Source organism: Polypterus senegalus, chromosome 2, assembly GCF_016835505.1.
Source record: "Polypterus senegalus isolate Bchr_013 chromosome 2, ASM1683550v1, whole genome shotgun sequence".
Lineage (NCBI taxonomy): Eukaryota > Metazoa > Chordata > Cladistia > Polypteriformes > Polypteridae > Polypterus > Polypterus senegalus.
This window is the reverse complement of record NC_053155.1, coordinates 176,561,398-176,584,772: the sequence shown is the minus strand read 5'-3', so window position 1 is coordinate 176,584,772 and position 23,375 is coordinate 176,561,398. Positions and strand designations below refer to the sequence as shown.

The following is a 23,375-nucleotide window of genomic DNA, read 5'->3' as shown; positions in this document are numbered from 1 at the left end:
TGCTTTGAGTAGGTGGTGGTGGCGCAGGCCTCCACCACAAAGAAACCGGAAAAAGAAACAGAAGAGAGAGTAGGGGTCAGTACGGATTTTAGAGCCACCATGAATAGTTATTATGAATAATTGAACATACAGAGTATCAGGATTATGTTAAAGTGAAGTTATAAAAAGGCCATGTTAAAGTAATGTGTTTTCAGCAGTGTTTTAAAGTGCTCTACTGTATTTGCCTGGCGAATTCCTATTGGCAGGCTATTCCAGATTTTAGGTGCATAGCAGCAGAAGGCCGCCTCACCAATATCATGTTCCACAAGACAAGACTTTGTGCCAAGAGATTTAACCACGCCTGGAACCGGAAATAAAAGACAGAGTAGATGACAAAGTAGAATGTTATAAAGAGGTTCAAAAACATTGGCGCGATACACATGCAGAGCAAGTTAGAGATAATTAAAGTACTAAAATTCGAAAGTCTCAAAAAAGTGATAGTAAAGATCGCATTACCGCAAACAAGCGGAAATTATTACTCTGTGAAATAATGGACCACTGAAAAGAGATCGAATATATGGACATAGGTGATATGACAGAAGTAGTTACTGTTCGGATTTAAACTAAGTTGGAGACTTGTAGATTGTCTAATTCGTGTTGCCATCAGGCAAAAGTAGTGTTAGTTCCCAATGAAGAGGCATATCCGCAAGAATTAAAAGATTTGTTGTTTGGTGAAAGTGAAACCCACTTACAGCGGCAGAGATGCGAAGTGGCTGGTGTGTAGCGCAGGCCAGGGGATTGGTGAGTGATGCGAGCAGGGGGAAAGCCCCCTAGTTTTATATATTTTTCTCTTTTTTCACCTCCAAATGCTGCTGTTGATGGCAAACAGATCCTCAGTATAAGTTGATGAAACACCAGCAGACTGCAAGGGTGGGCAAGAAGTAACTGTCTCTGGCTACTTGCATGTTACCAGGACAGAAATCATATATCAGCAACTAGAGTTTGGCATTTGCAAAAAAACTACATTGACAAGTGGTTTCTGTTTTATGAAGTCTTCCCAGTGGCTTGGCCGTACACAGAAACAGAACAAGCTCATCCCCATTTACTTTAAATTCCAAAAAGTTAAATTATCTTCCTAACAATAAAAACATGAAAGAAATGAAAACAGAAAGTTATATGAATGAAATACCCTGTTGCAGGTAAGCTTTTGTGCACAGAGCAAATAATCTTATACTTGGTACGTAAAAACCAACTACACAACTCCATTAACATTAGATAATAATGATTCATTATTTCACTGTCAGTGTAATTTACTATGGTCACCAGACATCCCCGTGCATCTAATAAAACATTGCTTTGTTGAAACAAACATTCTCACAACACATTTAGAACAACAAGTATAATACACCAAGGGGCCCCTGATTACATTCCTCCTCAATGTAGTTTATGTATAATAGTGTGGTCAAAATGCCTGGGAAAGTGTAATCAAGATCTTGTGTTAAATTTCAACAGCATCAAGAGAAGGACCAAGAACCAGACAAAAACTGAAAGCACTGCTATTTATTTGTTTCCATATCCACCAATGTGCTCTTATGTGAAAGTGGTTTTTTCCCCTTGCCCTGACCACCCTCTGATGATGATGAAAGCAGAATTACACAACTGAGGTGGTCCTTTACGCTTGGGCATACATGCTACTCAAGTGGCATAATCTGGAACTTTGAAAATCTAGTCATCCCTTTAACTTACCATCAGAGTCCCACAATCACCTGATATCCATAATAGTCAGTGGCTGTAATAAAGTTTGCCCTCGAATACACCTGAAAGTCACACAACGAGTACATCTTCTAACTTGTTGTAATTACTCTCTTACATTATCTCACTACTGAAAACTGGTGACATTATCATTTAATACTTTTTGGGGAAAATTACTGCATGCAACTTGCTATGTAGAAAAAGAATGAAAATGTGATCTCCCCTTGTTCTTGCTTAACTATGTTAAAACTGGTGTGCAAAAATTTACTTGCAAAAAAAGAAAACACTTTTCTTGGGTTGTACATCTTGTATACTGTATGTCCAAAGAGTTTATTAGACATCAGTCAAATGATGGGGAGCCTTTGATTTTGCACTGTCAATGATTTTGTTGCATTGGAAAGGCAGATTTCTGTTCAATTTTAATGTGTTGTATTTTTGCAGAGAAGAGCAGGGATGGTTGCAGAATAACGGTGCCATAACCCACATAAAGGTCTAAGTACTCAAATGAAACCTGGTAGAGTATAAATCCAGAGAGAGTAAAAACATACCCCAGTGCACAGAACAAGTTCATGTTAAAGGAATTTTCTTTTCAAATGTTTAATTTTAAAGAAGGTAATCAGTGCCTTCTGAGGCTCACAGCTCATGCACTGGTGAATAGATACTGAGGTTGAGGTTGTTTATCAGGTAAACATTTCATGCTAATCTGCTTCTTTATTAAATACATTGCTAATTAAACAAAGCAAGTCTCCCTGGGAATGTTTCAAAATACAACCTGGACACCTGGAGAAAATGTAAATTTACAATCTTTCTATGCAAACAGTGACTGCACCTGTAATGAATACAAGTCTTGGGCCCAGGATCTGCAAAGCTGCAGTAATAGCTGTAGTGGCACCTGCTTGTGTGCAAGACATAAAATGATACCAGCTGCCTTTCTGGATATTTTATACAAGTACATTTTAGTAATATGCCCTGCAACAAACTGCTGTCATATTCAGGGGAAGTTTCTGCCTTGCAAGTGTTGCTGATGGGGTCAAGCAAATATTCTTGATGTCCCATTAAGTGACATACCAAAATAGCAAAAGGACTGATGTTGGTCACAGATAAAATATATATTTTGTACTCATGTATCACGTATCATTGCATTTTAATGCAGAAAACAAACAAGGACATTAAATAAAGCAGATAACTGTATTATAATGTAAAATTATACAAACTGCATCTTTACAATAAGGCAACAGCAAAAAAGCAGATGCTTCCATTTGTAATTATATTGTCCTTATAAGGAGAACAATCTAAATAAAGAGGCAATACCATTTTTACAACTCTTTGTAAGGAAAGTTCATTTTAAAACAAAATATTTTTCTAGATTTTCTGCTAGAAAATATTAATTTACAAATTTTTAAAAATAATGCATCAAGGTAAATCTGTAAACAATACAAAATAATTCACTGTACACAAAATGCCACTTCATCCATATGAAAGTAAATTTCCTATAGAAAAACACATGAACAAGAAAACATGGAAATTTTCTGCTGCAAGGCTTGTGCATGAAATTATAAACACCAGGGTTATATGACACTTGTATTACAGTAAAATCTGCATAACGATTTTTTCCTGCATTAATATTGTTAAGTTTTCCTTATGGCTTTAGTACTGAGAACTTAAAACTTCTCATCTTTCAGATCCAAGACTTACAGAAGCTACTTCTGTACAGTGGATACATTTCAGGTTTCTGAACAAAGATATCTTGCTCAATTTTATTAAATGTCCTTGCACCTTTTTTTTTTTTTTTTTTTATAATTAAGCAGCAGTGTTGCAAAATAAGTACACTTTATGTAGTGGGGCACTTCTCTGTTAGGGCAGACAAGGCCATGTTGAAGAGCAAAAGCTCAAACTCACAAAATAAGTGAAGGCCCAGGGTCCATCATTCCTGGGTAATTAACATTACAAATTATCAAAAGACTAAATTAATCTAAGTGTCTTCTGACTAGTATTAAATTACCCAAAATCCTAAAAAATATTAAATATGAAAACAGGACTACATCCTAGAATTATAATAAAACAACCAGTTTTGAATAATTATTCCGTCTTCTCCTAGATCTGGTTATACTCAGCAAATCCCATTCACAGGTTAACAATAATTTTAAGCAGTGAAAACAGGCTATTCTGGAAAAGAGGTGGCTGAATTATGCTTGCTTGTTTTTTTTTTTCCCTATCTTGCTCGATTGTGCAGGCAACTCAATATATAAACAACATAAGAGCAATGAACTGTGAAAGCACACAGGTCTTTAAGTCGGAGCAGACTGCAATCACCTCCCATAAACTGGAGACAGGTCAAGTGTCCTTATGTCAGGCAGGCAGAAAAAAACTTCTTCACAGCATCTCTGAAAAGGGGAAAAAATAAAAAAAGTAAAGACCAGTAACCTAAACAATATAAACAGAGACTACAAAGAAAGTACAAGATTGTCTTATAGAGAATTGCTTGGATCGTTACCCCATTTCTTAACAGGATTTGCATGTCTCCATTGATAAAACCATGTAATAAAAATATAAAGACAATGACTCTTGCAGAAACTCAAATATTTTACACATATAGTGTGATTTGTTCTCTAAATGTTTATTATGCGATTTACAGTGGATTCAAGAAAAGATTCAGACCCTATCACCTTGCTGCACACTTTATTGTGCAATACATTTTAACTTTAAAATTTACCAATTTGCCATTTTGGACCATCAATATGCACTCAAAAACCCATAATACCAACATGAAAACAAGTTTTTGGAAAGGTTTTCAAATGTATTCAAAATTAAAAACTGAAATCTCCCATTAATTGAAGTATTCACGCAGTTTGCTATAGCAGTCCAAATTGTAGTCAGGTGCATCCTGCTTGCTTTAATTATTCTTGAAATGTGTCTAGAACTTGAAACATACCTGTGTGTATATTGTCTACAATTGACACCACATGTCAGGACAAAAACCAAGCCATGAAGTCTGTAGACCTCTGTTATAAATTTGTGGTGAGGTATAGATCAGGGCAAGGGTATAAAACCACTTCTAAAGCTTAAAGTGTTCCCAGAAGCACAGTGGCCTCAATAATTGTGAAATGGAAGACGTTTGGAACCAAACTATTGGACTATTTGGCTGTCTGGCCAAAATATTATAATGGGCAAGGAGGGCCTTGAGCCAGGGAAAAGACCAAGAACCCAAAGGTCATTGCTACAGAGCTCCAGAAATCCTCTGCTGAGATGAGGGAAGTTGTCCGAAGGATGACCATCTCAGCAGCACTCCATGTTTATCGAGCAGATAGTACAGTAGTTAGAAAGAAGCCACTCTTGAGAAAAAGGCATACCACAGTATGCATGGAGTGTGCCAAACAGCATTTAAAGGACTGGTAACATGAAGAACTTAGTTTTTGTGCAGAACTCCAAGCACTATGTCTGGCGAAGACCAGGCACTGCTCATTACCTGTCTAATTTCATCCTTATGGAGAAGCATGGCAGTAGCAGCATCAAGCTATGAGGGTGCTTCAAAGAGGCAGGGATAGGTAGATCGGTCACAATTGAGAGAAGGAAGGATGAATGAAGTCAGATACAGAGAGGTCTTGGAAGAAAATCTGCTGCAGAGTGCACATGTCCTTAGACTGGGCCAACAGTTCATCTTTCATCATGACAATGACCCAAAGCACATTGCAAGCCAATACTGGGGTTGCTTTCGGACAATTGTGTGCTATTCTTGAGTGGCCCAGCCAAAGCCCAGAGTTTCACTCTACAGAACATGTGTGGATAAGACCAGAAGATGGCAATTTACAGACACTTACTATCTAATCTAAGGATGTTTGAGAGGATCTGCCAGGATGAATGGGATAAACTGCCCAAATCCATGTGTGTAAAGCTTGTAAAGACATACTCAAGACAACTCAAAGCTGTAATTACCGCCAAAACAGGTACCACAAATTACTTAACGGTCTGAATACTGACATGAATAAGAGATTATAGTTTTTGATTAACAAAGAAAATTTCTCAAATCTTTCTGAAAGTGCTTTCACTGTATCATGATGGGTTACTGAATGTTGACTGATATGCAAAAAAGGCAAATGTATTAATTTAAAATTAAATCTACAACACAAAGTGTGCCAAAAATGAAGGGGTCTGCATATTTTCTAGATCAGCTCTATACTATATGGGGCCTGAATTTGTTTTCTGAAGGTGTTTTCCCATGTAACTGCAAATATAGTAATTTAGCATGGATGTTACAAAGAATTATTTCATCACGTACTCCGCCATTTTTACTGTGCGCATAAATTTATTGAAAATACTGATTAAATCAAAACTTATAAAATCAAGATTCAATAATTATGATATTAGTGTTAGATAAATTTGTCAATACTGACATTATTTACAATAATGTTTGGGACAAAGACATTTTTCTTTGATTTAGATCTCTGCTCCACAGTTTAAAATTACAAATCAAAAAACTTAAGACACAATTAAAAGCACACATTGCACAATTCTCTCAGCCACAGGATGTGCAAATGTTTTTCCAGGTATGGTGAGCCCAGCCTCAATCTTGTTCCATCTTTTTGCCTTTATCCATTCTGTCGTGGCACAACAAACATGAGAATGACAAGCCTCTCTTCTGTTTTCATGGTCCAAAAGTCACATTTACATTGCATCCATTGTACTTCTGAATGAACAACCAATGCTTGCCAACTTTTACGTAAACAGAAATGCAACCCTGCAACTTAAAACAAAGTAACTGTGATTTTGTCAGGGTGAGTCACAGAGTGGTCTGACTGAGTCACAGGGTATTTCAGACTACTGCACGTTTTGCTGGCAGAGAAATATGCTGCGATTGCCCCTGATTTGCTAAAATCAAGGGAACAACAACAACAACTAAATCACTGCAAAAGGTGTTTACTATGACAGGAACTTAAAACTAATCACATTGAAACACACTGTCCGACTTTGACTCCAACTGTAATGGTAATGCTTCTCTAATTTTGCTGTGAATGGGGACATAGACAAAACTCAAAATTAGACAGCAGAATTAATTAACTATTCAAGTAAAAACTTCATTATTGAACAGAAGGAAAATATGCATGCATGTGTCATGCAGTCACAAACTTCTCCAATCCATAATTCTTTTCATAAGGTGTACACTGATATGTTACTGCTAACTTATGTGCAGTCCTTAAGTGCAGTTCTGGAATACCCAGGAAGGATTAAGATTTTATTCCTATCCACTTTCTTAGTTCAGAACCAGTTACTGGTGGTGAAGCAACATGATATGGTTTACTTTTGTTAACTTACTTGTAAGATTCCCAACTCTTAACTGAATCTTTTACTCTTAAACAGCTGGATTCACTGTTTCAAATGGTTCTAGTTTTCTAGGCCACCTTCCAGTTACCTAATGAGATGTAAATTACAAAAGGACCCAGCATTTTACCATCTAACTTAATGGCTACAGCTCTTCATCCCAACCAACTTTTTAAATTAGACTTCTATCTTAACTAAATGAACTATTATTTGCAATTTCAGTGTTTTGATGCCAATTCGATTACAAAACTGGGTTTATTATGTTACTTTGAGATAATTTAGTGTTTGTGTGCTTCAATATAAATGTTTAATGTAAAAGAATTCTTGATTGTAATATAAGTTTGTCATATTTCAATCTCTGACAGAGGTCTATATAGGGCTACACACCTGATAAAGGATTAAAATTCAAAAATAAGATCCAATGTATTTGTAATCACTGACCTTGAAATAGTCTAAAACGATACCCAACATGCTTATGTTTGAAATGTGTCATTAACCTTCTAGGAGTGGCTCTTAGAGGTTTAGAAGTATTTGTAAAAGTATTAAGCATATTATATTCTCGATCAGGAACCTCAAAATAGTGACATTCCAAATGCCTATATTACGGATTCCAATTTTTTAAAAGTTTTGTGACAAGAACTTTGACCCTTTATGTCCCATTAATGGGTGAACCCCTGGGGTCAGTTGATGTGGCCTGCACAACTTAAGTCCTTCTGATCAGTTTTGCTTAATTAATGCACCTGTGGGTTAATTCTTTGTCATAAGGGTATAATTTTCATGAACAAAATATAGTTTCTAAATGGGATGAAAATGTGAGTTTTTTGGTTGTATACGGCCAAAAATAGGTGTTCATCTTCAAAAAGCTTGACATCTTCAATAATCAGACATCAAGATGAGTCGAACAGTATATCATACGTGGGAGTTCTCTTGTATCACTGAATCAGGAGAAGCTGGACAAAAATTGAAGTGATTTCAAAACGTTCATAAGCAATTCTTATGAACAAAAAAATACAAAGATTTCTGAATTTACTGTAAAAATCAATCTCAGATTACTTTACTTTCTGAATAGACAGAAAAAGAAGAGATCAGTAATTAAACAATGGTATCAGTTAGAGGAAAAATTAGTCAATGAACACACTGGGATCCTAGGATTAAACAAGTGGGAAAAAAAATCTAACTTGGACCCATTTACAACTACTGACACTCATTGCAATGTTTCTGGTTTAACACTAGAATCATGAGGCCTACGAAAAAAACTTGTAATGCCAGGCCACCTTAAAATCCTTCACACCACCTCGTCAGCGTCTTTGTTTTGCAAATGTGTCGATCAGCACTGGAAGCAAGCAGCCTGCTATTCCATCCCCCACTGACACAGCCAAAGTTCTCCCAGCTATAGGCTCTTTACCTGGGTGTGAGGCACCTGGAGTTGGATAGAGTAAATAATATCTCGTTATTTGGAATACATGCATTTCATGTGTGTTCCTTGTGTAAAACAATCTGGGTAAATGTTAGATAAAAGGAAACACGAGGCAAGAAATGTTGAACACATACTAAAACAAAGTTTTTTCATTTAATAGTACTAATGATAAAATGTTGACATGAAGTATATAATGTGTGAAGACTGAAGTCCAAATATCAAATAAACACTTTCACAAAAGGTACAAGTATAACAAAAGTGCACTTTTAATCACGAATATAACCAAAGAAAAAAAAATTGGGTTAGGTGACAATGCTGAGACGTCCACTTGGCTGGGGCCAATGTAAGAACTGCTGTCTCGTAATCAAAAGGTTATGGGTTCAAATCCGGGTCCTTCCTGCATTTACTGATTTAAGTAGTCAGCTGTTCTAACTGTTACTATTATAGAATAAAAACATACATTTGATCTGAGTCATTAACAGCACTTGTAAATTTATGGTACTTATACCATTTGGAAGGAAAAAGGGGAGAGAATGACAGAAAAGACTGACGATTACTAATCTGTTTTGGTTCACAAATCATTTGGATGATATACAATATGAGAATGGTCTGGCACGTCAAAAAGAAAGACCTAGCAAGTCATAAAATTGAATGAATTCCATTATTGTGAAGGACTGACTTCTAATTAGACAAATGGATTGTAAGGAAAAAACTGTAGCAGCTGAAGCACCCCAGGACTGAACTTGAGGACCTTGTACTATAGTAAAAACTTTTACTTTAATGCTCTTCCTTTCTACTGCACTACTGTTTTAATGCTGTGACCACCTTGATGGACAGTTCTTCAAACAATTCTTTCCAATTCAAATTGTAATGGTTGATATGGATATGCGTGAGTGTAATTGGCAATTTGCACCTTTCCCTAGTCCTGTTAATGGTGGAAGTGGCTGAATGTGCAGGGCTGGCCAATGGTTCATGGGGAAGGGAGCACCTGGTTAGGAGGGCCAAACAAACTGTAAGGGGAGGTGCTGACCATATGTAAATCTGTGACAGGAAAAAGGTGAAGGAGGAGAAGAGAGCGCCAGACCCAAAAGAGAAGCAGACACCATAAAAAGGGCAAGAGGGAAAGCTACTCAACTTGCTGGAAAAAGTCAGGTGAACCTGTTTAATTTCTGTAAGAATCACTTTCCTTTTCTTAATAAATGAGGTGAAGTCATTCGGGAGAGGAACTTGATGAGCCAGCATAAGGGACTGTGTAGTATTACGTTTCCCAGAACATGAGGTATGGCTTGGCATATCCTTTGCCATAACAGACTGCAGAAGATCACACCTAACAGTGAATATTTAAAGGACTCTGGTTTCACTATTTTTTTCCTCACATTTAGTGGTGTATGTTTTTGAATGTTTTGTTTTGGGATTCATGTGGGGCTGGAAGCACTGCAGCGTAGCACTATGTATACAGGGGTTCGTTTGTTGTGTCCAATTCCTTATTTAACTGGATAATAGCAATTCTCTTGTTAGTCAATTTTGATTTCACTGGTGTGTGGCTATACTTGTGGTGGCTTAGTAGGAAAGTAGTATTGATTACTTGCGTCCTGGATCATTTCTTTATTTTTTTTTTCCCCTCCGTTTGCTGCTGCTGTAGGACGGCAGCGCATATTATTGGCACGGCTTAGGAAGCAGTACAAAATTTCAACAATCACAACCCATGTCTATCTTTGAAATTCACTTAAATGTTAGCCCGGAGAGCCCTCCTGTGGCCACTATAATCCTTTAATTCCAAAGGGCTGGCAGTGTGCACTGTGTCTGCTGCATTACTGCAGTTAATATTCTATCTTCATGGCTGAATAGATACTATAAGTCATAAGTCTGAAATCCAGAGCTCTGAAAAGCAAATCCACCAACAATGGATTAAAATTTAAACATTTTTCCCATAAATATCTTTAGTAAAATGTCATAACTAGACCACAATATTTCATGAATAAGTGAGCTGCTGTATCTTTCATGTTTGCAAATTTGTCCTTGGCCGTAAACAATGATGTCAAAATAGCACTAGTGATAGCAGGCAACTTTGCGAAGCACTAAAACCTTCTAAGGGAAAGAGTCAGAAATTGTTTAGAGGTGTTAAAGCACCTGACATCCACTTTTCTAATGACGTCTCCTACCCATTTTTTTAATTTTATTTGTTTTTTCATTTTTTACAAACACTATTTATTTTGACAACAGAGCTCAATGATGGCCTGTAAAACAATGGGCACTAAAAAACCCTGATGGTCATCACGGCCCATTTGCAATGCTCTTTTCCAGTCGTTACTATTGAAAAATAAAACTATAAAAATATAACTAATACTGTCAGGAGGAAACAAACAAGAGTTTTGATAAAAAATAAGATATCTCATTCACTTTGCTCATCCAAGTTCTTTTTAACACTAAAATCCCTGAAGCCTACGGAAAAACTCATAATCCCGGACAACCTTAAATTTCTTTGCAACTCTCCATCAGCGTCTTTTGTTTTATAAATGTGTCGATCAGCACAAACAGCCTGCTATCCCAAACCCCGAAAGGACGGTGCTCAACTCAGGTAAAAAGTTCTCCCACCTCAAGGGTGAGGAATGGGGTAACAGGCTACTTGTGCTGATCAACACATTTATAAAACAAAAGTAGCTAATGGAGAGTAGCAAAGGAATTTAAGGTGGCCCTGGATTAAGAGTTTTTTTTGTAGACTTCAGGGATTCTAGTGTTAAAAATCTCTTTTTACATGTTATCACTATTATTGCTCCTATTATTAATATTATTAACCTAGTGCTTTCTTGAGATTTCCATTAATTCCTCACTGTCAGAGATCCTAGAGCTCCCTTTAAACTATCGGAGAGTGTAGTGTTTGTAATCATTGCAAATTCTCTTACAATGGCCTTTGGAGATATTTCTGATGAGCTTAGTTGGAAGAATATTAAGGCATTCTACATAACAAACTGTGCATACCATACTTAGAATTTGGCAATAATTCATTAATGTTATTTTAAAATAGACCTGATGAATTCCTGTTTGTGTCACTGCTAAACTCTTTATTAATTTAATTAGGAAGAGGCAGTACAACACAGTGGGCCTCTTTAATTATTAATTAACTCTCTGTTTTGGGTGAAGGTGGGGGTTTTAGTGTGGTTTATGATTACAAATCTTAATTGTATTCCTGACTAAATATATCCCAAACCCCAGACACAACCATGCAATACACAGTCCTATGTTAAATAAGCCTTTATTCTTTGTTTTCATTCCTTTTACCAGGCTCTTTTATTAGAGTGTAACAAGTCATGTCTTTTCTATCTTTTCTTTTTTTCACCTACACTCCTGGGGCCTCATGTATAGCGCCGTGCGTAGAACTCGCACTATAACATGCCTTAAGCACAAAAGCTGAAATGTGCTTACGCACAGAAAAATCCAGATGCAGGAATCTGTGCGTACTCCAACTTCCACGTTCTTCCGCTACATAAATCCCGACCAGCGTGAAAACTAACGCTCGTGCACGCGCATTATGTAACGCCCCAAATCCTCCCAGAATTACGCCTATTTTAATATGCAAATCAATATAAATCGCCCTTAAGCGCAGCCTTCTGTGAAAAGACAATGGGAAAAGCACAGGGAAAATATAAGAATTTCAGCGAATACCAAGTGGAGGCAAAGGAAAAACATACTATTTGTTAAAATAAACCGTGGTATAATCAACAAAAGGAAGTTGATCGAGTGACATAGCGTGTTGGAGAAACTTGAAAGCTCACATTCACAAATCGCACAGTGCCGGAAATAAAAAGAAGTCACATATCAAAGTCGCCGTGAAAAGCCGAGTTGTAAGCCCACTGTCTGAGTGTCATATGAAAGCTTATTAGGGTACAGAGAAAAAAGGCACACAGTGAGGAAAAAGCACGAAATGTCAACTTCAATCTCGACATTTCCACTTTAATCACGTAGTTTATTTTGTCATTAAAGTAGAACATCATAAACTTCATCTTAAAATCGTTTAATTAACCAGTTTCTCAAATCACATCGTAATTAAAGTAGCACGTTAAATGCTTTGTTTTGTATTTGATCTTCTATGTGCTCTGTGTGTGTGAATCACTACTTGCTTTTAAACCGGCTCTCTTCCTCCAACTGGACACAGAATCAATTACATTCGTAATATTACAGTTCTCTGAATAACTAAAATACTGAGATGTATACGTGATATCATTTTCATGATGATAGGAGTTAAAGCACGTTATTAAACATGGGTTTCACTTCGATGAAATAATTTATTGCAGCAGTACAATCAGGGGCGGCTCTAGGCTTGTGGTGGCACTGGGCAGAGGAAGAATCGGTGACTCCTTCGCCCGCCCGTCAGTAAGGTAGCTTATGCACAGTGGATGGCTGCATAGCCGCCTCGTGCTCATGACACAAGCATTTAACTTTTGCCGAAATTTGTCGCTGTGTTTTTAGCTGTGTTGTTATTTTCTCTTTCTGTTTTATATTCAATATATATTGGCGTAGCCGTCACTGCAGTCAGTGCTTTTCTTTACCCAAGTAACCGATCGCCATACAATAAGCTCTGTAATAGACGTTAAGCCATCTGTAAGCTTAGCGCCGATTCTTCAAAACGTTTAAAGAACATTGAAATGTCTTCGTAGTACATGTTTAATTATTCTATCCATAACGACACTCCCAGTGAAGAATATAGATTATTTAAATGAAGTTAAAGTTTTATCTGTATAATTTAATAAACATATTTTGCTGAATTTCACCTTATAAATGATATCGTTTCTGTTTCTGAACCGCGAAGTCCGTACAGGAAAGGCTTTAAAACATTTTGCAGTGGCTGAGACAGCTTGTCCTTGAAGCTGTATACCGATAATTCCCTTTCCCGATCAGCTGCTGCTGTGATTCACACTCAGATACAGTGATATAAATACTCTGAGTGGTGCAGTGAGAGAAATATTGAAAAAGATGATCCGCTGTGGCAACTCCTAACAAGAGGAGCTGAAAGAAGAAGAAGAAGAAGAAGAAGTAGTGAGAGTAACAATGCTAAAGCAGTTATGGTATTTGGAATACTATGGCTGTTCCCTCTACCATTATATTGTTACAAGTTAATTACAATCAGATACATTACACTAATAAACAATATGCAGTTAGTTTCGGTGTATTTATAAAGCCGCGTCAGGAAAATAAGGTGTAATCACACTAGAACAGTAGCAGTGCTTTGACGCTGGGTGCCGCCAGTCTGCAAAACCGAGCGGAGAACTTGCGTACGACAAGGTATGAGGTACCGTGGAAAAGTGCGTGGATTTACGCCAAGTGTAGGTCTTATACATCGCGATTTCAACGTGGAAAAGTTCTTACGCAACGTTTCTGTGCATACGCACTGTTTATACATGAGGCCCCTGGGGAGTTTCATCTCACAATGCTACCAACTCTGACTCATCTGGCTGAGGAAGACAGGTTTCTTTTAAAGTGGAACTTAGAAGTACTTCCAGTGAATCCTGGGTACCCCTTTGAAGCACTTCCAAGTCAGAGAGAAGAGGGCAGGGAAGCTGCCATAGACATATATACTGAAGATAGACACTGCCTTCACTGTGTTGCCCAGTCGACACAATATGTCAGTACATCCGCCATATTGCAAGTGGCAAAAGTGCCATTTAAACTAATACAGGTAGACATGGAAACCGGGTTTTGTGATAAAAAAAACAATAACGTTTAAAACAGTATCGTTTACATACAACAGATTTTGGTGAACTGTTTAAATGCAATTATTCATATCCATTATACACCATTAATGGCAATTATTAATAATAATTAAATAATTCCGCCCATATAAGTAACATTTCTCGGACTGCCTTCTTCCATCTCTGAAACATTTCTACTTTATCCTGTTCTTATGCAACACAGTACTGAAGTAATGGTTAATGCCCTAGTCACCTCATGTATACATTATTGTAATGCTATCTATCTGGCATCCCACAAAAATGTATCCATTGCTTACAACTTCTTCAAAATTCTGCTGCCAGGATAATAACCTGCTGTTCTAAATCCATTGAACATATTACACCGATTCTCTCTCAACTTCACTGGCTCCCTGTTCACTACAGAATACAATACTAAATACCGTTCTTAATATTTAAAGCTCTCCAGTCTTGCTCCCTCCTACCTCACTGATCTCCTCCAGACTTACACTCTCGCTCACTCAGATCTTGTAATTTAAAAGTATTCAGTCTGGCAATATGGTGCAGCCTTAGTTTGTGGAAAACAGACACAACTAAAGACATGAGCATGAAATGATAGTTTTCAATTTCAAACTGTGTTTCCTCAATGTGCTCCTTGACAAAAAACACATTATCTGAACCAATCTCAGCCCAAATTGATTGATCAAAGATACACTGACAGCTTTCCCTAATGTCGACTGTCAGATAACACGCTCAGCTACTTTGACCACCTTGACTGTACCCTTAGAAGGAATCATCAAACCTCTGTTGTTTTTTTTAATGTGAGCAAGTAGTAGTTTTGATCATATGAAGCCAGTACAGCATCTGTTACCAAACTAGCATGGCACACATCACAGGACAGCTTTCTCAAAATCCCGTCTAAGTGCTACCTCCCACTGCTTTCGGGAGTGGATTTCTTTGGGAAACCTTCAAAGTTTGAGAAATGTAAACAGCTAACAATAATCTACATAGTTAGTGACTAAATGCATTTAACCAAAATGTTGTTTGGAGGCTCACTTGAGCACATGAATGCATAGCTTTGCTAGCTTAGCCTGGCGTAGCTAAAGTTAAGATTAAAAAACAGATTTTCTAATGGCCAAATATAACCAAAACGATTGTTCAGCCTTACCTATGAAATGTAATCTGGTTTGGAGTGTACAGCGGTTTGTACAATCCCAAGCAGCACATGCATGAGGCATCTTTATCCATTACTTCACTACACAGCAGTGACACTCGCAATATGGCGGCAACGTTGACGTACGATGCTGCTGGTCATGTGCCATCTAGTAATTCTATGTCTATGGAAGTTGCCCCCTAATAGCTCCCTCCAATGACCCCAGATGTCTCAGAAAGAGCCACACGCTCCAACTAAAATTCCCATGCAACCCTGTGGGAATCCAACAACAACATTTATTTATATAGCACATTTTCATACAAAAGATGTAGCTCAAAGTGCTTTACAGGATGAAGAAAGTAAATAAAATTAGGCAGTACCAATTGACAAATAATAAAAACAAGGTCCGATGGCCGTGGAGGACAGAAAAAAAACCAAAAATAACTCCAGAAAAAAAAAAAATCTGCAAGGATTCTGAAGCCACGAGACTGCCCAGCCCACTCTAGACATTCTACCGAACACAAATGACCTCAATCAGTCCTCATAGTATTCAGGCTTCACATGGAAGAACTTGATAAAGGGTCAGGAACATATTACCCAGACAGGCAGTCATCAACTGACCATCCATTGTATTGGCATCCAGACCAGTAAAGGTACCACTAACTATCCTGTCAGAGTTGCCTATCCACCCACAAGCTCAGTAACAAGAATTATGTTTGACTATGGAATGTTTCAATATACAATAGATTTTTTTTAAGCTTATCAAAGTTTACTTTGTCAATAATCTCCATTACATTTACTAATAAAAATAGTAATAGGGTATTAATTTGGCTGCAAAGAATTTAGAGCCTATTAAAGCAAAACTATTAATATCGTACCAATTCCAATGGGGGAATACATCATGTGGCTCATGAGCTCTATCAAGAAATATGAGTAGGAATACGGAAAAAAATTCACTAATTCCACTTATGAAGATTTATTCTACTGTGTTTTGGTTAATAAGACTTCTTATTTAGTTACTGAAATCAGGCACAGACATGGTTATCCTGCTGCCCTTTGTTGCAAGTGCTCAAATGGAGATCCTGTCAACCTCTGTTTATTTTTTTTTTTAAATTCCGTAGTAACATCAGCAGTGGGACTGTGTACCATTTTCCCTTCACTGACATAGAAATCCTTATGATCCTTTAAATAGTCAGAAAATGCTGATGTCGCTGCTTGCACTTATCATGAGCCTGAGGTTCATGTGGATGGTACTGGTTCTCTTTGAATGCCAGCTATATTTAGTTGCAGAGCACATACATGTATTTACATAACAATTTAAACCTTAAAAATGCTAATCATGGGGTGTCATGCACATACTGTCCTTTTTTAAATTATGAATTGTAATTTGATGGGAAATTATTCCATAAGAAAATGGTGTCTTGAGTGAATCTTTCATGTTATTTTACAAAATGTGATAACATACAGTAGCTTAGCTTATTAACATACATTACATAACCAAATTCTATTCTTTTGGTCAGTACTCCATTCATGAACAGCACAATAACTGAATTCAGCAAACTCAGAATGATATCTTTCTAAGTGATATAAGATCTGATGCTCTTTTCAAATAACTTTTTTGATTGCCAGAGTAAATAAGAATTTTATCACAAAAGGATTTTGCTTTATCATCTTTGGTAACTTGGCACATAAAGTATAATACTTCCCATAGTCAATTAAAGAAACATTACTATACTGCAGATTTTGTATTTGCTTAACATTCTATAGGAATGATGAAATGAGATGTACTTCTTTGGAAGTTGTTTGGTGCTAGCTAAATAGTGGATATAAAAAGTGAGGAATAGGATGCACAGGTTGCACAGAGAGCACTACCTCATTTGAGCTGCGAAACACAAGCAAGAAAAGCTAATGCAGTTTGGGAATGATAAATGCCAGTGCAGTTACTGAATGTGCGTATTGTATCGAGTATGTACAACTTCATTCACTAGCACCCTTGTTCATAGTGTACTATGTGAGATGATGGTGTGCACTGTAATTTATTATAACTATAAATTAGACCTGGGAAAGTTGACATGTTCATTTTTGTGATTAATGTGGTCTGTGGTCTAAAAAATACCATTGCACCCTGGGCAGGCAATGAAGCAAATGCCTTTAGTAGTGCTTTGGTCAGGGTGGCATTTTCATATTTTTTATGCATGGCATTCTGTCGGTTCAGTGCAGTGACAGGATAGGGGAGTGGGTTCATAGCAATCTCCAACAGTGCTAGAGAAAAGTTGCGACGTTAAAAATGTGAATGTGAAAACTACGCTTTCTTTTATTTCATGTTTCTGTAAGTTTAATCAAAGTCATATGACATAAGTGCTAAAAAAGAAATCTTTGAGTGGCACTAAAACCAAAATAAGTCACTAGTACATCTGTATTTAACTCTTCAGTCTGCCAGCCCTAATATAATGACAAAACTCTATGAAACAAAAGTGTAATGATTATTCTTAACCACGATTCAAGTTTGCAGTATTTTTGCAAATTTATGCAAAGAATGCAACATAACTTCAAATAATGTACAGTGCCAGTTTTCAAGCAATGCCAGGAGCAAAGGTGTAGGTAGAGCAGTGTTTTCCCAACTGTTTGTCTGTGGTGGCACACTTTTTGTAACTCAAAAAATCCCAAGCCACACCACGATTCTACAAACCCAAAAAGCATTAAATCTATAAATGTGCTAAACTGTCCGAAAGGGCAGTACGATTAAATCAGTCTTCAACCCTGCATTCAAAATCAACAGTCATTTGGATTGTTTCATTTTTAATTTGATACGTCCTTGTCTCATATGCTATGCCAATTTGATAATTGATACATTGGACTCACTTTTTTATTACCTTCTTTTCAATATGCCTTTTAGGAAGGCAACCAAATTCAGGTTGTAATTGCTCAAGTAGTATTTTGTTAAAAGTTCAGGGGTTAAATTTAAACGATGTCATTCATTTTTTAAAATTCCTTTTTGTTCATTTTACATTAAATTTATGACTCCGTGTGTATTTACTCCATAATTAAATGTTTTAGTGCTAGATGCAATCAATTTTATACATTTATGTCATTAATTAATTAATTTTTTTTATATAATCGATTTCTAAATAAATTAATAGTTACTGTGCAATCGTCACAGAATGGTAATGTCTCCTTATAAATGCAATAGATAGAAACTGAGCACATACTAAAGTTCGAGTCAGACTAGTAAAGTTTCTTGAATTTTTAGAAGCTTATTCTATGCCAGCATCCTGAATAATTATACAACTGGCACATTTGTTAATGGTGCTCATGTGGGTGGACATGCAGGCACTAACAACTGGGATAAGAATTACAAAATTGTTCAACATCTTTAGCCAGATTTAACCAACAAAAATGTTTTAAAATACTCCCCCTTTTTCCACATCTCCAACTGTTTATTTGTCCTATGCTTTTATGAGACTGGTGGTAGTTCCTGGCCCAGGCCTCTTTTTCTTGTTTTACAATTTTAGCAATGGCTTTCTGACTCTCTCTCACCCTATCAAACCTGCAGCATGAAAGTCTTCTCTTCAGTGTTGAAAGTGACACTTGTTTACAGGGACCACCGTACTGTAAGACATCTATCACACAAGCTGTTGCGTCTCAGAAACTTGTTTCACAATTGTTGTGGCTTTGGGTTTGCTAGACCTATTCCTGTCACTATTTCCTCCAGCTTCCAAATTGCATTTGATGGTGAAGGAAACTTGGTTCACTGACACCTTTGCTTTGTTTGTAATTATTCTAAAAGAAAGACTTGAACCTTTAAGGATTAAAAAGGTCAGTCTGGTTTTCTTTGTTAATTGCCTTTTTCTCACCATTACGATAGCAATATGAAGTGCAATGTTTTCCAAAAAATAAATAAACGAAGAGAGACAGATTTCTAAAATGAAACCATCAAGAATCTGTTACATTTTAAACTTTCATTAATTTGTCTGTTAAACACTCCTCTTCAGTGTTAAAGGAAACGTTTGGTAACTTTTTCAAATCAAAGTTATTTTTTCACAGGCATGGTATATATTAATTTTCCACATGAAATTGTGGTCTAAAGCCAAGCATATTTTATATATTTTTAAAAATAACTAGACTGCCCTTGAATGTTATAATGCAGCCAATGGGTGTCTGCATCCCATTGAGGAAAAAAAAAAAGCCTTAAAACTCATCAAATACAAAAATGATAAAGTATTAGTCTGAATTTTGTCATTACATACTTAATACAAAACAGCATATCCATGTCGTTTTAAGAAGGAAAAATGCAAAATGCAAAACATTGCTATGAAATGTGGCCATTTTAGAAGGAGATTGGCTGTGCACTTCACTTCACTGTTCGTCTACCTCCATAGCAACCTTTCAGCTCCAGAGGCATAAATTCTCCTTGGAAGCACTGTCATTAGCATTATTGTGCTGATACCCAGTTGTGAATTGCTATCCCTGTTCTGTAGAGAACTAGATAACAATAGTTGAAAAAGCCAGACACACAAATGGTCAAATTCTTTCAATATATATGGAGTTTAATTTTTAATTTTCATTAAGAGGTTGCCTGCTGTCACTTGAATGATCTTGCACATGTGTGTTTCGGTGGTCTAGCAAGAAAAAGACTGAGCATGTGCATAGCATTCAATCAGGTGATATGAACTGATCAAACAGCCATACATTTAGTTTTAGTGAGACTGAAGTTTAGAACAGATGTTTTAGTACAGGCATAGTATTGGCACTGAACTTTCATCCCTGCCTTATAGGATCTGCAAGGAGTTTGTGCATTCTCCCCATGCATTTATAGACTGACTGGTATCAGTGAGCACCATTTCATGTACACAATCTATTCATTTATGTTAAATACAGTGCTGGGTGATATTGACAAAATTCAGTATCATGATATTTACTCAATATATGACAATATGTATTGATATTTAAATAAATGTTAATAAAGATAATACTGTGCCTCCAAAGCACCAATACCCTATACCAAAAAGATTCACTGCAAACTTTACACAGTATTTCAAAATTGAACCAGACAAAAAAATTTCCAGAAAGCAAATATGCTTTTATTTACTTTATGTATTATAAACTATTATTTTAAAACATTCTTAATATTTGTAGACATTGTAATAAAAGCATTCACCAAATTACAGTATAATTAACTTTTACTGGATGCTATTTAAAATATTTCAAATGTGCAAAACTGCACAAGAAAAAATTATCACCAAAAAACTGCTCACTCAAAGAGACAGATACTTTAAACATGCAGTGCAGTCATAGAGATCATGCACTTTTATTAACTCAATATTCTGAGAAATGTCACAGGTTGTGGGGCAAAAAGACACGCTTATTTACATTCTTGGGCTTGAGTGGTGCTCTATGCCAAGAAACAAACAATGTTTCCAACTGTGCTAAATGCCCATCCAGATGGGGCACTAGATGCAGGAATATACAAGTATTTCTTTGTAAGGTGACACACTCAAGGTAAATTGGTTTTCGAACATTTTAGACGATCACATTTACTGTCTTCAGACTGTTTCTCTTTATCAGTTGCATGTCTGCTGGCAAGACCAATTTCTGAGCTTTTTTGAGAATGCTCAACACCCTGCTACAAGCTGAACTTTTAGGAAATATTACTTTATTATATACCATGGTCTTTAGTGACCTACCATATATACTGTATATACACAAGTGGGGTAATATAATTATTATGCATAAAGTGTTTTTGGTATGCTTTCCTCTCTGAAAAATAGCATCTATCTTAGAAGTAGTCTAAAAGGGTTAATAAATGTCAGAAACTTGTTTAACCATATCAGGAAACCAGAAATAGGTCATGTGGGCAACAAAGAACAAGAAGATTCTGGGTGATGATACAAGAAGTTTGCTGACTACCATGTACCCTGTAAGACTTGGCAGATGTCATGCACACAGGAACTCAATAAGTACTGAAAAGTATTTTAAGGACCAAGAATATAACAGAAATTAGACTATTATTTACATGATATTTAGGTATGTAAGCTAATGAAACAATCAGATGATGGGAATGCAAAACAAACAAATCAGAGCAAATTGTCAGGTGATGTGTATGCATTAATTTGGCACTGATATGTAAATTCAGTTAATTATAACTATAGGCCTCTGCTTTTATTCTTTGACCATCTGCTGACACCTCTGCTTGGGGAAACTGCCCCTTAGAAGACTGCTGTACAGGGTGCTTCCTCTTCATGAAGAGATAATTAAAGATGCAATGGACATGTTCCCTCCTGCCTGGTTCTTTGGTTTCATTAACTATTTGAATACTCCTAGTCTAGGACAAGATTTCTCTCTTTAATATATATTCCAAAATTTTATTTCTACCACAATATACACAAATATACATATACAGTACACAAAAGTTTGGGCACTCTTGCTTAAAATGTCTATCTACTATTATGAACAGTTAAGTGTACAGAAGAGGAACTTATCACCAAAAGGCATAAAGTTAAAGATGACACATTTCTTTTCAGTATTTTATGCAACATCAGTCTATTGTTTTTGTTTTGTACAATTATACAGTGGAAAAAAAAGAAAGGAGCACCATGCAAAGGTTTGGGCACCCAAGATTATTTTCACCAAGGTCTCAGACCTTAATTAGCTTGTTAGGGCTGTAGCTTGTCCAAAGTCTTTTGCATAAAAATGGGACGCATATCCTTAGCAATATGCTGTTATAGCAATTTCTTTCACAGATGTTTTTTTTTTTTTCATACAGGTACTGTATCTCCTGGCAAATGACTTTGAGATTGTGAACCAACTTAAAGTTCGTTTCACTTTTCTATCATGCTGCATGTCAAAAGAAGCTGCAACCCATCTTTTCGCACACTCACTGTATATACTTGGGTGGCTGCTCTTGAGGTGTGCAGAAAAGGATGCTTGTGTTGCCCCCTTTGCATCAATGCACCTCTTGTAAAGTTTACATAGTAGATTAATTTGATTAATTTACAAATTCTTTTCTCTGTTAGCATGATGTATTCCTCCACTTTCCATTACTAATCAAAACAGATATAGCGTTTTTGTGCTGCAAGCGCATGCATACATCTAACAGCGAGATCAAGTTGTAAGCTGTAGAGTTTGTATTGTGCATAGGAAGTGAATTCAGATTATTATTTAAAGGGGCTAGGTTATTCCTCCAGGTCGGGCAGCTGAAACACCAATATTTATTAATAGAACTATAATTCACACACAAGTATAAAGGTTGTAAACTGCAATTAACTATGGTTAAAACTAGAAAGAATCTCTATCTTTGTGTGAAACCAATACCGGTACAGGCAATATACTACAAAGCACTATTTGTATATATGTATATATTAATCATCATTTTACCGACTTTCCCCAAAAGAATTATTTAGCTTGAAATTATAAATTCAGGTCATAAGTAATATTTTCCCCACTGACTGACAAGAATTTCTGTCTATTTGCAAGCAACATAACAAAACCTAATGGTTTTCAAAAGATGATTTATCTCATGACCCCAAGGCCCAGAAAAGTCCAACTTTATCAAAAAATAAATATGTGGAAAGAAAAGAAAAAAATAATAAGAAACAGCCTCCTTACTCTGGTCTATACTGGATACAGAACGGCACATATGGTAGCATGTAAAGCTGCCACGTCAACATGGTCATGATTCAAATGTTATTCTTTATTTTCCTTGATGTTATTTACGTTTTGCATACAAAAATACAGTCATCCCTCACTCTTTGCAAATTAGCCTGAAATGAATAAATAACACCTTGTCTGATTCCTTGGACTGTGAAAGCATCTAGTTTCACATTCTTTTATATCTAAAAATCCTCCACATTAGGGATTAATGAAACTAGTGTGAATCTGGCAAGAATTTCTCAACAAAACAATAACTTAAGTATCACAAGTATCAAAAATACAGACAAAGAGGGCAGCTCAAAATGTAATGCAGAAAAATGTGTGCCAGGTAGGAAAAAATTACAAATGTACTTACAAAAAATATTGAAAAATAAATGATAAGCAAAAACTCCCTGTGTCACATTACATGTGTTTGGCTTGTTGC

General features: G+C 36.3%; 1 protein-coding gene across 1 annotated transcript in view; it reads right to left on the bottom strand.

Annotated features, from left to right (window-relative positions):
* Positions 1 to 2,905: 2,905 nt before the first annotated feature.
* Positions 2,906 to 23,375, bottom strand: part of LOC120523558 (vesicle transport protein SFT2B-like) — a 144,749-nt gene continuing 124,279 nt past the window's right edge. The window contains exon 8 of the mRNA XM_039744963.1: positions 2,906 to 4,115. Coding sequence (XP_039600897.1) covers positions 4,076 to 4,115 — 40 coding nt within the window. The 3' untranslated portion in view covers positions 2,906 to 4,075. The remainder of the gene's footprint in view (positions 4,116 to 23,375) is intronic.